The sequence below is a fragment of the Centruroides vittatus genome, unplaced genomic scaffold (assembly GCF_030686945.1).
Source record: "Centruroides vittatus isolate TY-2023 unplaced genomic scaffold, ASM3068694v2 contig_1168, whole genome shotgun sequence".
Lineage (NCBI taxonomy): Eukaryota > Metazoa > Arthropoda > Arachnida > Scorpiones > Buthidae > Centruroides > Centruroides vittatus.
In genome coordinates, this window is record NW_027120749.1 from 4,617,426 (window position 1) to 4,632,767 (window position 15,342).

General features: G+C 27.8%; 1 protein-coding gene across 1 annotated transcript in view; it reads right to left on the reverse strand.

Annotated features, from left to right (window-relative positions):
* Window positions 1–3,844: 3,844 nt before the first annotated feature.
* barr (barren) overlaps window positions 3,845–15,342 on the reverse strand; it is a 44,249-nt gene continuing 32,751 nt past the window's right edge. Inside the window, exons 11-17 of the mRNA XM_067279144.1 lie at window positions 14,173–14,300; window positions 11,681–11,913; window positions 7,252–7,344; window positions 6,649–6,804; window positions 4,331–4,438; window positions 4,085–4,243; window positions 3,845–3,984 (exon numbers count right to left, since the gene is read on the reverse strand). Of these exons, the coding sequence (XP_067135245.1) occupies window positions 3,928–3,984; window positions 4,085–4,243; window positions 4,331–4,438; window positions 6,649–6,804; window positions 7,252–7,344; window positions 11,681–11,913; window positions 14,173–14,300 (934 nt within the window). The 3' untranslated portion in view covers window positions 3,845–3,927. The remainder of the gene's footprint in view (window positions 3,985–4,084; window positions 4,244–4,330; window positions 4,439–6,648; window positions 6,805–7,251; window positions 7,345–11,680; window positions 11,914–14,172; window positions 14,301–15,342) is intronic.

A 15,342-nucleotide genomic window follows, 5' to 3' on the forward strand; every position in this document is an offset into this window, starting at 1 on the left:
TGAACCGGTAAACTATTGCAGAAAATGTATGACGACTCCGTGAGGAAATTTCTTACAAGATGTCTGCCGTATCACAGCACAGCCATTTCAAACACATAAATGAAATTTGGTATTTACTTGTACTGTAGGTAAAATTCGCAAGTCATTTATATAGTTTTCGGTTACGAGGTTGTTTTTAAAATCATGAGCCTACTTATGAATAATACCATATATAAAAGTTAAATTTATTACTTTCCCTGCTGTTATACATAACAGAAGGAAAGTATGGCGATCGCTAAAAAATGAACGCCGAGATTTTTACATTTTTGGACTCAGGACACTGGAAACGTCGAGAAATTAAAAAAAAAAATATATATTCTATAGTAATTTTTGTATGTATAGATGTTAGTGTGTGTGGGTGGGGCATAATTTTGCTCACCCTGTTTGAAGCTTAACTCCTGTGCTTTTTGCCGAAAATTTCTGAAACTTTGCAGGGAGATTTGTTTATTAGATGATTGATGCTATTAAATTTTGGCGATTAAAGGTCGAGGGGTCTTGTGTATCTCCAGTAGGGTCAGACTTCGTGACGATTTTATTCGTTATTAGCATTTACAATTGTTTTTTATAAAACCCATCCTTGCTCTCAAAATGAATTTTTTTGTAATTTTATAATTAAAAATATGTTTTTAATAATAAAATATTATAACAGATGGTGCCACATAGGCAATTTTAAATGTTTCCGGGAAAGTTAAGCAATTCGTTGCTGAATATTTTTTAATACTGTATATATTTTTAATCACACAGACAATTTCGGTTTAATAAAGGTCAAAATTAAAAATAAAAAAAATCAACATTTTGAAATATAAGTAATTCACTTTTCTTCAGATGGTTTTTATTTTAAGATAAGGTATCTAAATTGAAACACTAGAATAATTAAAAAGGCAATTAAATACAGTATAACATTTGTTATTTATCAGAACAAATTTGTGTTTACTATACGTGGTTTCCAAATTTGACCTCACTCAATTATTATACTTAAAAATTTTGATAATGAAATTGGAATAAAAATGCTATCTTCAGAAAATTCTTATCTACAAAACGTTGTAATCTTTTCATATCTACCATTGAATTAATAATTATTTAATAATTTTAAAATAAAATTATATTATATACAAGTGGAGAAGTACTATGGACATGGTACTTCAATTTATAGCCACCAGAGTTGCTTTTCGATGCCCATCTTAAACTCCGTCATCGTCAATCACTTTCACCACTGGGATACACAGAGGATTTGATCCCGGGATCCCGACCACTTTTTAGTCCCAAGATTTTCGGGACTGACATCATTTTAAAAAAGTTGAAAAATAGATTGCATGAAGTGAAACGTTCAGTGCGAGTATTCTTAACAGAATTGCTTACCTATCATTTTAATATAAAACTTCTTGTATTTTGAACTAAAATGATAGGCAAGCAGTTCTCACTGGGTTACCTGTTAGATAACCAGGGGCAGATTTAGCAATCAGAGGCTCGTTTGCACTTGTCGACATGGAGAGGCGATCTAAGAACAAAGTAATCAATGGCAATTGCTTTGTTCATTTTTACACCTATTTTCCATTAGGCGCACGCAATGTTGTTTTTATTTTTGACCCCTAAATTCTGTTAGGCTCGCTCTGTCACGTCAGGGAGTGTGGACATTTTCACTTTGACCCCACCATATATCAAAAACAGTCATGATCCCCTACTTTTTACATTTAAATGGACCCTTACTGCACTTTGTAATTTTTTAATTGTGATGAGGAATCCAAAAGTTTAATCAAAATCGACCCATCAAATTTTGAGAACGAACATCAACTTTAATCCGTATAGAAGAGGCTTTGCTATGTTCTGCCTCAATTAACATCATAAATTATTTTTGTTAAAATAATAAGTTATATTTGGTGAGAATAGATTGAGGATATCATGAATATTTGTTTTAATATGTTTGACTTTTAGTTTGTTTCTTACCTACATTTAAATTACTATTTATATTTGAATTTTAAAATTATATTGTACAAGATTCCTTAAAGTCTATCTTTTAGTACAATATGCATAATTTCTGTTTATGTAGTCACAGTTTATTGTTAAATACAATAATGATTAATTAATAATACATAAAATGTGTGTCATCATTGATAAGTGACCAAAAAATTTAACAACTGAATAATAATTAACTATGAAGATAGTCTGCTTCATTTATTTGGATGATTAATTTTTGTAGTAGTAATAGTAGTGTACTGTTCCGAATACAAAAGATTAGAAAGTCTAAAACCGTGTTTTAAATTAACAATAAATCAAAAATAAAATTTTCTTTAAAATTTATTTCTTGAGTTTTATTTTTATGAATCAATCTCTTTTTACACAAAAATTTATCACAGGAGCAATGATTGGTAAAAGGTGTTATTTAAATTGAAAATTCAAAATACAATATTCCAATTAAATTCATAAACACTAAAAAAAATCAGATTGCATGAAAGTTTTATCTATATATATATAATCCAGATGAATTAATAATAATAATAAGCGCAGAGCCCAAACAGTTAGGAGTTGAAAGCTGAAATTTGAAACACAGGGTGTCACAAGAATGCATACTAAGAAGAGATTTTTCAAAATTCCTCCCCACAGGGGAGAGGGACAGGATTAAGGCTTAACACTTTCATCAACAATGGAATTGTTAAGAGAAAGCAACGTGCAAGATGCAGATGTAGTTTTTTGCGGGAAATCAAACATATTTTTAGACCCATCTAAAAATTCTCTAATTAGTCTGGAAACAGGGAGATTCAATTCTTGCATTCTGTGAAAATGGGTAAGGTTGACTATAATGTAATAATCTTAATCTTCGCTATAATTACTTTTGCCCAAGCAACGCTGGGCATACCTGCTAGTTTTAAAATCAATTAATCAGTAATTTTATATTGTAGTTAAATATTTAGCTGAAAATATGACTGACTAAACTAAAGTGTTTCATTACATTCACCATTTAATTTATTTGTTAATGCCAATATGTAATAATAATTGTACTGTATATACTTATATAATACAAATCAAAATAAAGTACAAGTCCACATTCAAAGATTTCACATATTTACAAAGCTAAAATACATTCATTTGCAGAAGGAATAACAAAAACAATGAAATGATAAGCAATAAAAATAGTTTCTCATTTTGTCTATGTCACCCACCAAAATAAGTCAGGAAAATCAGCATTGTCATAGAAAAAGGCTTCAAGCTGTACTTTGTGCCTTAAAGTTCCTTCACTAATATTGCTCAAAGGTGCTCTAATGTTCAGCCAAATTATTTTAGGTGCAACAACTTTAAGGCAATAAGTACAGCTTGAAGCCTTTTTCTATGTCAATGCTTCTTTTCCTGATTTATTATCATGGTGACATTGCTTCATCCAAAACTTCCTGCAGTTGTAGTCTATTTAATGTGCACTTTATTCACATGTTGACTCTTACTGTCAAATCTGGTTCTAGTATTCTGGTTCAAACTTTCAAAAATATTTTTCTATGTACATGTTTTTGCTAAGATTTACTTTTCAACTTGTATTATCATTAAGAAATAATTTTATGGTAATACATATGATGTTAAATTAGAATGGATTTTATAATAAATTTTTGAACACACTTGGTACTTTTTATAGGACTGGAATTATGACCCCACAGATAATGACACTCGGTTATAATGTCAAAAAGTTGCCAGTCCCCTGGATGACGTTATAATTGGGTTAAACTGTATTTCTATACAGAGTGAATCTTCTCAATAATGTCTTTTTATAATTTATATCAATTCTTTAAAAAGTTATTTAGAAATAATACAATGATTTATTTAATTAATATGACAAATCCTGTTATGATTAGAAATATCTTCTTATGTATATATATATTTATGTACAACTTAAAAAGTAAAAGGTTATTGTTGATAAATAATAAAATCAGACAGATCTGAATGTCCTTCTAATGCAAGATTCTGAAAAAAAAAAAAATTAAATGAAAAATTTAATACATCATTGTCATAGTTTGTGTACACAATATATAAATGTACATTTTTATCATTTTTATTTACTAACCTGTTCATTTACCAAATGTAGTAATGAAACAAATGCAATGGGAACACTTAAATTATTTATCATAGTAGAAGATAAATGATTAGGAAGTATGTTATATAATCTAGAGAAATATATTTTATCATCCATTTTCTGATTAACGATTTCTTTATCAATTGTATTCTGCAAGTTTAAAATTATAATAATCAAATTTGTTTTTAATATTTAAAATAAATTTATCATTGATTTTTTAAGTTAATACTAAAATACCTCAGTAGCTTCAGGATGACTGATTAATACTTTCCACATGTATTTCTTCAATCGTTTTATGTCTATTTTTTTTGCTGTTCTTGCATAATGTATATCAATTTTTAAAATCTATTAATTAAAAAATATATATATATATATAAAATTTAATCTACAATGACAATGATTTATGACTCATATTAATAGAACAATTTATGATACATATATAATTATTAAAATTAAGGTCTGTAAAGAAATTATACATACACTTCAAATTTGTATATAACTTCACATGTTTATTTATGCAAATTTAACAATTAATAAACTCATTATAAATAATTATTCACAAATACATCATATTTATGAATAAAAATATTTAAATTTCTGAGTGATAAATTAATATAAAAATTATAACCAAATCTGCTGTAAAATAATAATACACACAGAGTGTATAATACATCATATAATTGAATATACTATGTAAGCAATAAACAAATTAAAATGTGCATCATTTACCCCCTCCCACAATAATTGTATCATTTGAGTTTTCATAAAATGCCACAAGGAAAAGAACTGAGCAAAAGAGAAGTGAGAAAACTTTTTTTGTTTCATAGACGAGGAAAATCTTATGGACAGATTGCAACACTTCTGAAAAGGAAATTGGAGAAATTCAAAATGTGATTAAAAAAGATGACCAATGTGGGATAAGTAAATGATCTGTTCAAAAACAAGTTCTAAGTGAGAGAAGGAAAACAAGTTTTCCATCTTGCCACCTCACATGGAATGTATACATGTGCCATTGCTGTTAGTTTGTCACCAAAAGTGTCACTTACAACAATAGCTAATGTTTTGAAAAATAATGACAATGTTGTCTTTGTAAACTCAAGGCAAAACCTACACTTACAAATGAACTCAAATAAAATAGACTAGAATGGGCAAAATCAGTAATGAGCTGGACTGACAAATGGAAAAATCTGATGTTTATAGTTGAAAAAGTTTAATTGAGATGGACCAGATGGTTAATAGGTATTGTTGGCAATGTTTATGAAAACAACCAAGGAAATATTTTAGCAGAGAAATGGGAGGTGATGGAGTCATGGCTGTTTAGCATTTGCTTTTAATGGAAAAGTAGATATTATCATAGTTAATGATATTTTGATATTTGTCTGAAATCATTCTATGTTATTAAACACCTTATTTCATTTAGATCACTGATTGAGGGAAATGAGTGAATATTCCAGCAAGACAATACTCCCTGACATGCATTTAATCCACCAAATACTGGTTTAAACAAGAAAACATAAATGTAATGGAGGAATGGCCATTGTGTAGTTCAGATTTGAATCCAATAGAAAATGTGTCGGCAATACTTTTGCAAACGATCTATGCCAGACATGGGCAAATGCGGCTCCGAGAGCCGCATGTGGCTCTTTTTGAGTTACGTGCGGCTTTTGCTGAAAGTGTTAATTTCTGCTTTTTATTATTATTTTTACAATTTTATTTCCACAATTTTGTGAAAATATGTAATTATATATATGTAATATTTAGTAATTTATTTCCAAGTTGGTGCAATAAAGTAAATTGACATTTCAAATCTATTTTTTTAAAACAAGTTCTCGACCTGAATGGGAGACACCCTATTCTTCCCTGCCTTACCATACTATCCGCCATGACAGTACAGAACTGCGGCTCCCATGCATTTTGCCAAACCTACATTTCGGCTCCCACTGAACTCTTGCTTGCCCACCTCTGGTCTATGCTAATAAACAATACACAACTGCGGATGAACTGACAGTTGCAATTTATAAGTGATGGGATAAAATAAACTTACATGAACTGCAACATTTGTCAGAATCAATGCCTACTAGGATTTACAAGCCAATTCAAAACAAAAGAAATTATTTTACAGAATATTTGGTTGTAATTCTTATATTAATTCATCACTCAGAAATTTGAATAGTTTTATTCACGAATATGACATATTTGTGTATAATTATTTATAATAATGAGATCATTAATTGTTAAATTAATATAAATAAACATTGTGTGAAGTTATACACAAATTTCAAGTATACATATAATTTCTTTACAGACCGTAGTTTATATTTAAATAATATTATTACTAATATTCATTGCTCATATTTTCTAAAACATTTGTTGACAAACTTTCACTACTTTTTAATCAGTCCTCTTTTCATTTGATCGCTTTTGTACACATATATTATTAGGCATTAGTTTAGTAGATATATTTACTAAAATAATAATTTTTGTAATTATCAATAAATAAGTATTTTTCTAATAACAGCATTCAAAATATTCATTAAATATTAAAAAAATCTTACCCTTTGTGGTTCCTCTATAAGATTTCCTAATCCTCCTGAGTTATCTTCGCAACTGGGAGTTATCATATCTATCTTCTCACCAATTTGAGTAGCTTCAAAACATGTAAAATTCACATTTGGAAATCTTGTTTTCTCATCTTCAATATCACTATCATCCTTAAAATATTAATAAAAATAAAATTTATTTAAAAATTGCTATTGAATGTTATTTTCATTTAATGTTGTTATCTACAGAACAATTGTTATATTATCTCAAAGATGCAAACCTGAAGGCATCAAATATCTAGTGTTTTTTCTTTACTATTTTTTATACTATCTAACATTATAGTTGTAATGAAGTAAAATAAGCAATTATGTATGAATACTGTATTTAATTATTTGTTTTCTATATGCTGTATTAAATCTCAAAAACTGAAGTGGATTCATGTCTTTAGTTTAGTTAATACTTTGATAAAGTTAGGGATAAGATATAACCCTTATGCTGAATGTTATTTTAACATTTCAATTTTGTTACTTAAAATATTTCAAACAATACCAATTAATGTAAATTAATTTTCATTAAAATAAATTTTTTAATATATAAATATTCTAAAATTAAATTACCTGAATGTCAGGACAGTAATTTTCACAGTCATTTGGGTTATCATAATTATAATTAATTCCTTTTACTTCCATAGGATTTCTATTATGTTTAATCTAGGGGTTAATTGTACAAAAATATTAAATTAATAATCTATAAATTAATTTTAATAGTAATATACTTAATACTTAATAACATGCAAGTTTTATACATATATTAAAAAAGATGTGTAAGAAAATACATAATGCTATACATCGACATTAAACTCACAAATTTATTTTTAAAATGCATCTTAACTTTTAAGAGCATGCGTAGAAGGTCAGATACAAAAGTAGAGATTGATTCTTATTCAGGAACTAATATTGAAAGGGAAAAAAAATATACAAACAGTATTTGCAAGTAGTTTAGCATTTTCATCCCGTTCACTTTATTTAGTAGAAGGGAATGAATAGATATATCATTGTGCTTAATCAGAAAATGTTACTAATTTTTTGAATCAAACAAGTTAACATCAGGTTTCTGATCACGAAAGACATCTGAAGCAAACTTTCAATTATTGAGGCATACAGTAAAGATTGTATTACTTATGCATTTGTTTCTGAATGGTACAAATGATTTTCAGAAGGCAGAGAAAGTGTGAAAAATGGTGAGTGCCCGATCATTGCTTTGTTCAAGATCCAGGTCATTAAGAGGGCTGAGTGTGTTTCCATCAGAAAGTAGGGAATCAGGGTATTATATTGAAATATTGACAAAATTCTTCAAACAAGTAAGAAGAAAACTGCCAAGAAATGGGTGGATCTTGCAACTTATCATCCACAATGTTTTATTTATAAAGAAGTTTGAGACCAATAAGAAAAATCAATGTGATTGCCAATCTTATTCACTAGATCTTGCTCCTTTCAATTTCTACCTCCTCCCAAAGATCAAGTTTATGCTCAAAGAAATGCATTATGTGTTGATAAACGAGGTGGGCAGTTACATAGCCAAGTTGTCAATCTTCTGCTCTGGAGAACTCATGAACAAATCCAGATAGGTCACAAACCCCAGGAAATTTTTAGGAAAGATTTGCTGTTTCAGATATGTTGGGCTTCCCACCCAAATGCCACATGGTAAACCTAGTTGAACCCACAATGGGCTTGATCAAAAGGGTCTCTTAGTGCCCATGGAATAGGAAGTATAAAAAGTCTGCAGCATTGCTTTAAATTATTGTATGTAACTGAAAGTGACTAATTTGAAGACAATCACAAAGGATTTCCTGAATCATATTAATAAGAGTTACAGCATCAATCTCATTATTTTTCTGTCAGATATTGTATATATATATATATATATATATGTTCTGATGCATTTATTTTTAATATTTAAAATTTTACTAAATTTCAAACTTTTGACTGAATAACCAAGTAAATATTAAAAATTAAATGCTTAACAGTTCATGAATTTATTTTAAAGAATTTTAATTTATAAATTTCAATATTAAAATAATTTGATTTTTAAAAATAATGTAACTTAGTAACAAATGATTTAATTCTATAAAATATGAATTATTTTTAAAAATGTGTAAAATCTTAATATTTATTACAAAATCACAATTCAGTCAAAAAATTTTAGTTTAAAATTTTCTATTTCTGTACTATGGTAATTCCTAATAATGTTCTTAAAAGTTTATTTCTTATGCATGTCAGTAGTAGCATTGTTGCTTTAACTTTTATTTTTATATGTATTATAATTTTAATGTTATGACATAATATCAAATTCAACTTTTTTTTAATGAATATTTCAAGAATGGTATGGAAACTGGCTCATAACTGATACAGAACTGATTTCAATGAACACTTATATAGAGAAATAAGTAGGCATACATAATTAAATATGATTTAAATTAAAAGTCAAAATTGTCCATATAATCTATATACATTATTGTAAAGACTTGTTTTATCTATTCTTTCATACTCTACTTTTAGTATCATTGCTAAAAATTAGCATTAAAAATAAGATACAAAAGAATACGATTAGATATGCTTGAAATTCAATCTAAAAACTGTAACGTGTGGCCTTATTTATTTTATTTAGAGAAATAATACACGTACAACACATACATAAAATTTTCCATGTATTGAAATAAAAATTTTTGGAATTTATTTTGATTTATATAAATGTTCTAAAATACAAGCATAGAAATTTTATCTTTATTTTAAATAATAAAATTCATACAAATAATAAATTACTCATTAAAACTTTTAAATATAAATTAATGAAATTAATTCCTTAATATTTTTATATTTATGCTATATGAATTATGCAGCTGAAAAATTAAAAACAATATCTACAATTCATTTATCAATATAAAAATGAAGTTGATAAATAAAAATAAGTGAAAACAACTTCTATATTTGAATCTGTTGCTTATTATGACTAGCCAATTTGGAATTATTACTTCCTGTTTTAAGTAATTGTCACACAATTCAAATTCTCTTTCTTGTGAAATTATAGTTTTGCATAAAAGTTTCTCACGAGTAGATTTTATTTTAATTCTAAACACTTAACTTGCATTAATCCCATCTATTTAAAATAATACTCAAATATATGAGATGTTAGAGAAAAAGAAAATAGTTCAAATTTTTGTTGATAAAGGGTGCTGAATGCAAGAAAATCACTGGAATTGTGCAAATCTGAGTCTTATAAAATGCAGGGTGTACGATTAACAATGCATTTCTGAATTTTCCTGTTACTGGCGCTGACATATGGTTTTCATTATGATGTTGACGTTGGTGGATAAAGCACTATTAGTGAAGTTATTTTATCTCAGCCACGAATTGCTGGCTGAAACTTTACGAAGGTTAAGGACACAGAAGAGAATGAAGAAAGGTTCAGGTCCAATCACTCCTGCCAGATTGGTTTCTCTAGTACAATGTTTTGAAGAAACAGGAAGTTTGTGTAATCGCCCAAGCAGTGGTGCACCACGTTTATCAGAGGTCCGTACCTCCGATGTGGCTTCAATGGACCTTTCTTCATTCTCTTCTGTGTCCTAAACCTTCATAAAGTTTCAGCCGGCAATTTGTGGCTGAAATGAAACAACTTCACCAATAGTGCTTTATCATCAACGTCAACATCATAATGAAAATCATATGTCAGCACCATTAACAGGAAAATTCAGAAATGCATTGTTAATCGTACACCCTGCATTTTATAAGACTCAGATTTGCACAATTCCAGTGATTTTCTTGCATTCAGCATCCTTTATCAACAAAAATTTGAACTATCCTTTTTCTCTACCCAAAAAAATCCCCCTTTGTGAGAATAACTTTTATGCAAACCGCATTCAAATATATCAACTCTTTCAACTTTCATGAATTTTTAAACTATTTACAAATTTATGGGACACCCTGTATATCTCTTACTAATTCTTAAGAGAGAATTTACAATTTTGGAGGTAATACTAAAAATAAAAATTAGTTTTACAATTCAACGCTAATCAGTTTCTTTTAAACAGTAAGAATTCTAAACATGAAAACAGAAATAGTTTTCTATTCATTGTAAGTTCTATACTAATGTTTTCTGAAATAGTTGTCGAAAATTTTGGCTAAGAGATCCAACAAAATCATTAAATTTCGATGCACATAATCACTCAAAATTTTACACAAGGTTATACTGAGATATCATAATAATATGTAATAGAGTATTATAATCTAATATTGATAATTCTCAATATGCCTCAAAATAATACATTATTAAATTTAAATAAAAAGGTTACATTTTCTTCTCTTTATCTCAGTTTATTTTATTAATAAAATAAACTTAAAAGAATCTGCCAAACACTAACATTTCCTAGAAGTTTTCACAACAAAAACATTATGAAATTTATTTTATACAGGAGCTAGCAAAAAATGTTTGAGAATAAAAAAATAAATATTACAAAATGGAAAAAACTGTCAAAAAAGAGTGCATTGTATTAATATGAAAAACAACAGAAAAATTATACTTTTGATATATATAATATATAATCTATGACAAAAGATTAAATGAGATTAAAATGCTTAATTGCAAAATAAAACAATTTAGAAAAACAAAGGATTATTCATCAATGCTAATAAACAATAGAAAACTCAACTCAACTCATAGTACTTGAAAAAAACCCTGGTAACAAGGGTAACTTTAAACACTTTTATAAACAAATACTTTTTTGAAGCCATTAAAAGTAACAACATTTATTAAAACTCTGTTTCTTAATATACATTTAGAGTTTGTTTTTTTTAATGTAAGCAAATGAATAATAAATACTTAAAATTAATTAAAAATACAAATAGCAATTTATAAAAGTAATCAGCTATGTATTAAGTTAAATGCATAAAAATAAGCAAATACTTATTAATTGTAATAATTAAATAAGGGATAAAGACTACTTCTGTATAATAAATAAACTATAACATAATAAATTTTTGAAAAACTTACTGTAATAGGTTTTAAAAATATTTGAATAAGTTTTCTAATATCATAATGAAGATCATCTGGTAGAGTAGTTTTTTCTTCATTCCAATTTTCCATGGTTTTCTCAGATAATTTAATTGATCTTGAAGCTTTCACAAAGTGATCATCAAAATTATTTTCTTTATTATAGTCAAGTTTAAAGACTTTTATTGTTTTTCTCTTATTCTCATTAGATTTTTCAGATGAATCAGGCTTTGCTAAAAAAATTAATGACAAGTAAAATAATTTTAATTATTTTAAAAGATATATATATCTTTTAAAACAGAATTTTATTGTTAATGGCACATTAATATTTTTAATTAATAAGAGCAACCAGATGGCCAAGCAGTTAAGAAGTTAAGGCAGGTTCCTACCACTCTGGAGATCAAGAATCAAATCCAGACAGGAATTTAACTCCAGGAGAATTCCATTTCAAAAAACTCATTTTTCATGAGAGTGGTCTGTCCAGATCTGTTGGACCTCCATCCCTTATCATCCAGTTTCTCCACTAGGGGCTTGAGCAAATCCATAATGGGCTTGCAAAAAAGCCTTAGTACCCACAAGATGGAGATAGATTTAAAAAATTTTACTTTCTGGGCTGTTATGCAGAGGGAAAGTATGGCAAACCAACAAAAAATGACACCTTAGATTTTTACGTTTTTGGACTTAAAACACCTTGAAATATTGAGAAATGCAAAAAAATTTGGAGGTAATTTCTATATGTATGGATGTTAGTGTTTGAGTGTGGGGGGCACAATTTTGTTCGCCATGTTTGAAGCTTAATAACTCCTGTACTTTTTGTCGAAAATTTCTGAAATTTTGCAGAGAAGTTTGTTTATTAAGGGATTGATACTATTAAATTTTGATGGTTAAAGGTCAAGGGTATAGGGAGATAATGGGGATTGTGTGTATCTCCAGTAGGGACTGCAGTCCACTGCATAAAGATAATATCAATGGCACGGCTGTGATAGCCAAACCTTTGTTGACTCCAGGAAACGTCAAACGGCATGTGCAGTGGTGCAAAGAGTACAAAACATAGACACTTGACATGAAAACATGTAATATAGTCTGATGAGTCAATTTTTACTGTTTCCCACTTCCAGTTGTGTTTATGTCTGGAGATCACTAGGTGTAACCCAGTGGCAAGCATGGCAGAGATTATTGTACGATTTGGGGTCCAATATCTTTCAACTTGTTGGGTCCAATAGTCATTTTTGAAGGTAAAGTAACAGTCCAGAGGTCTCTGCATATTCTAAGTAACCAACTCCATTCCATGATCCAAACTTTGTTTCCAGATGGAGATGCAATCTTCCAGGATGATAATGCTCCTATCTACATTATTAGGTGTGTTCAATCTTGGTTCAAGGAGCATGAAACTGAACTTAAGCATCTACCTTGGCCACCCCAATCACTAGACTTGGATATTATTGAGCCTCTGGGGTTTTCTTAAGTAAAAGATTAGAGCAGATTTCCACTGCCTGCTTCTGTCAAGGAATTATCATCAGTATTGGTTGAAGAATGGTACAAAATTGACATTAATGTTGTTTGTGATTTATGTTTGTATATTCCTCAAATGTATTTTAGTTGTATTATCTGCAAAAGGAATCATACCTCTTATTAATAAACAAAAAGTGATGTTTTGTTGGTGTTTGAATTATTTTGTCCAACCCCTGTCTATAAAATATACAAAACATTTGCCTACAACTTGCACACAATTTGGCTTGCAAAAATTAAGAAAATAAATTTTAAAAGGCATAACAGAACTGAGCTGCAACAAAACCAGATGTGTTGCCATTATCAGTATTCATTTTTATCTCAAACAACTCTCAACTTAAAAATTAATTAGGAAAGTATTTAATAAATATGTAGCTACTATCAAAATATATGCAGATTATGACAAACTTTTAAATAAAAATGTGATGTAAGTACTCAAATCATCAATTTAATCTTCAAAGCAAGAGACAAATAATGGCAAAACTTCTGGAGTGTGAAGTTAGACTTGTATGATTGACTGAATATAGATCAAGTGCCATAAATGAAACTCTGATTCTGATTGGCTATGTATGACATTTTTTTAAATGATTATTCTTTTGTGTGTATAATAGATTTTAATTAATAAATATGCAGAAGTGCCATTTTAGTAATTTTAAATTGCACTATTACATTCCTTGTGAAAAGTTATGCCTATTAGATCCCTTTTCAGTCTCATAAACAGTTTTTCTTTAATTTCTATAATAGACAAATAGATTTACATTTAGAAATGTAAACATAAATTATCTATATTAGAATATTAAATTTTTCTTACTATTCAGTATATTAATTTTATAAATTTCTTTTGAGAGATCATACGAATTTTACTTTTTAAAGTATTTATTATATTATTCTTATTACTCACTTAAACAATACAATTATTATTATGTAACAGTAAACTAAATAAATAAAAAAAAAGCAAAAATAAATAAAATATAAATGATTACCTTTGTTTTGATTAAATAATTTCCAATGTTTAGGTCCTGCCCAACCAGAAAGTAAATTATTATTGAAATAAGAATATTCAGAAGGTTCATCTGCTAACACAGTAGCCATATCACTTATATTTTGTATCCTGAAATTTGAATGTTAAATTAACAAAAACATCCATGAAATAATAAACTACAATATTTAATAATAAAATAACTAATAGTACTACTTGTATTATAAATTAAAGTTTAATATTTCCATCAGTAAAATAAACAACGATAAATGACACTTAATTATTATACTATATTTTGATTTGAAAATACAATATACTCTCAATATAAGTCAAACTTCATTAACTCAAATTTTATTTTTGTCCCAACTTGACTTCCATAAACTTAATGCATTCTGTGCTTGAGTCAAAGCAGTTTTAACATCAATTTTGCTAATTAAGATTCTGAGACTTTACTTCATGTCTAATTTTGTTTGATTTCTTTTGCAAAGGGACAGACAGACATTATTATTAAAAAAGTTAAAAATCATATTGTAGTATTGTATACAATTGTGGTTCTGATTACACAACATAAAATTCAAAATTTTAATGACACTTCATGCCTACAGTAATGATCTAATTCTTAAAACACAAATAATTAACAACAAAATCTTAGCACTTTAAAATCATTATTTTAAAAATTTACTGTATAGTTTGAATTGCATGCTGACATTTTCATCACTGATTGTGACCAGTTAATCAGTATATTAACTGTTTTCATTCTGAAATAGATAGAAATGATAAACAAGAGAAAATTAAAATTTGTTGATAGCAGAATAGATATTCATTGTAAAGCAAAAAAAAAAAAAAAAAGAAAAAAACCGGAAAGCAAAAAGAAAAAAAAAAAATTAAAACTTACAAAAGAATTTAATATTCCCAATCTGATCAAGGAACTATTCAAAACTTTGAACTAATATACAGAAAGCTTCTCACACAGAACAGATTGTATGTTATTGAAGATAAACAAAGTGAGTTGAAGTGAACCTCCTAGATGCAGCAAGGTGAATGATTAATAAACCTTGTAATGAAGTTTCACAAAAAAACCATTGAAAATTACTTTACAAAAGCAAGTTTTGATCAACAAGTCGTTGATGCTTTAAACAAACTGGAATTTCCATCAGAATCCATTGACTATATT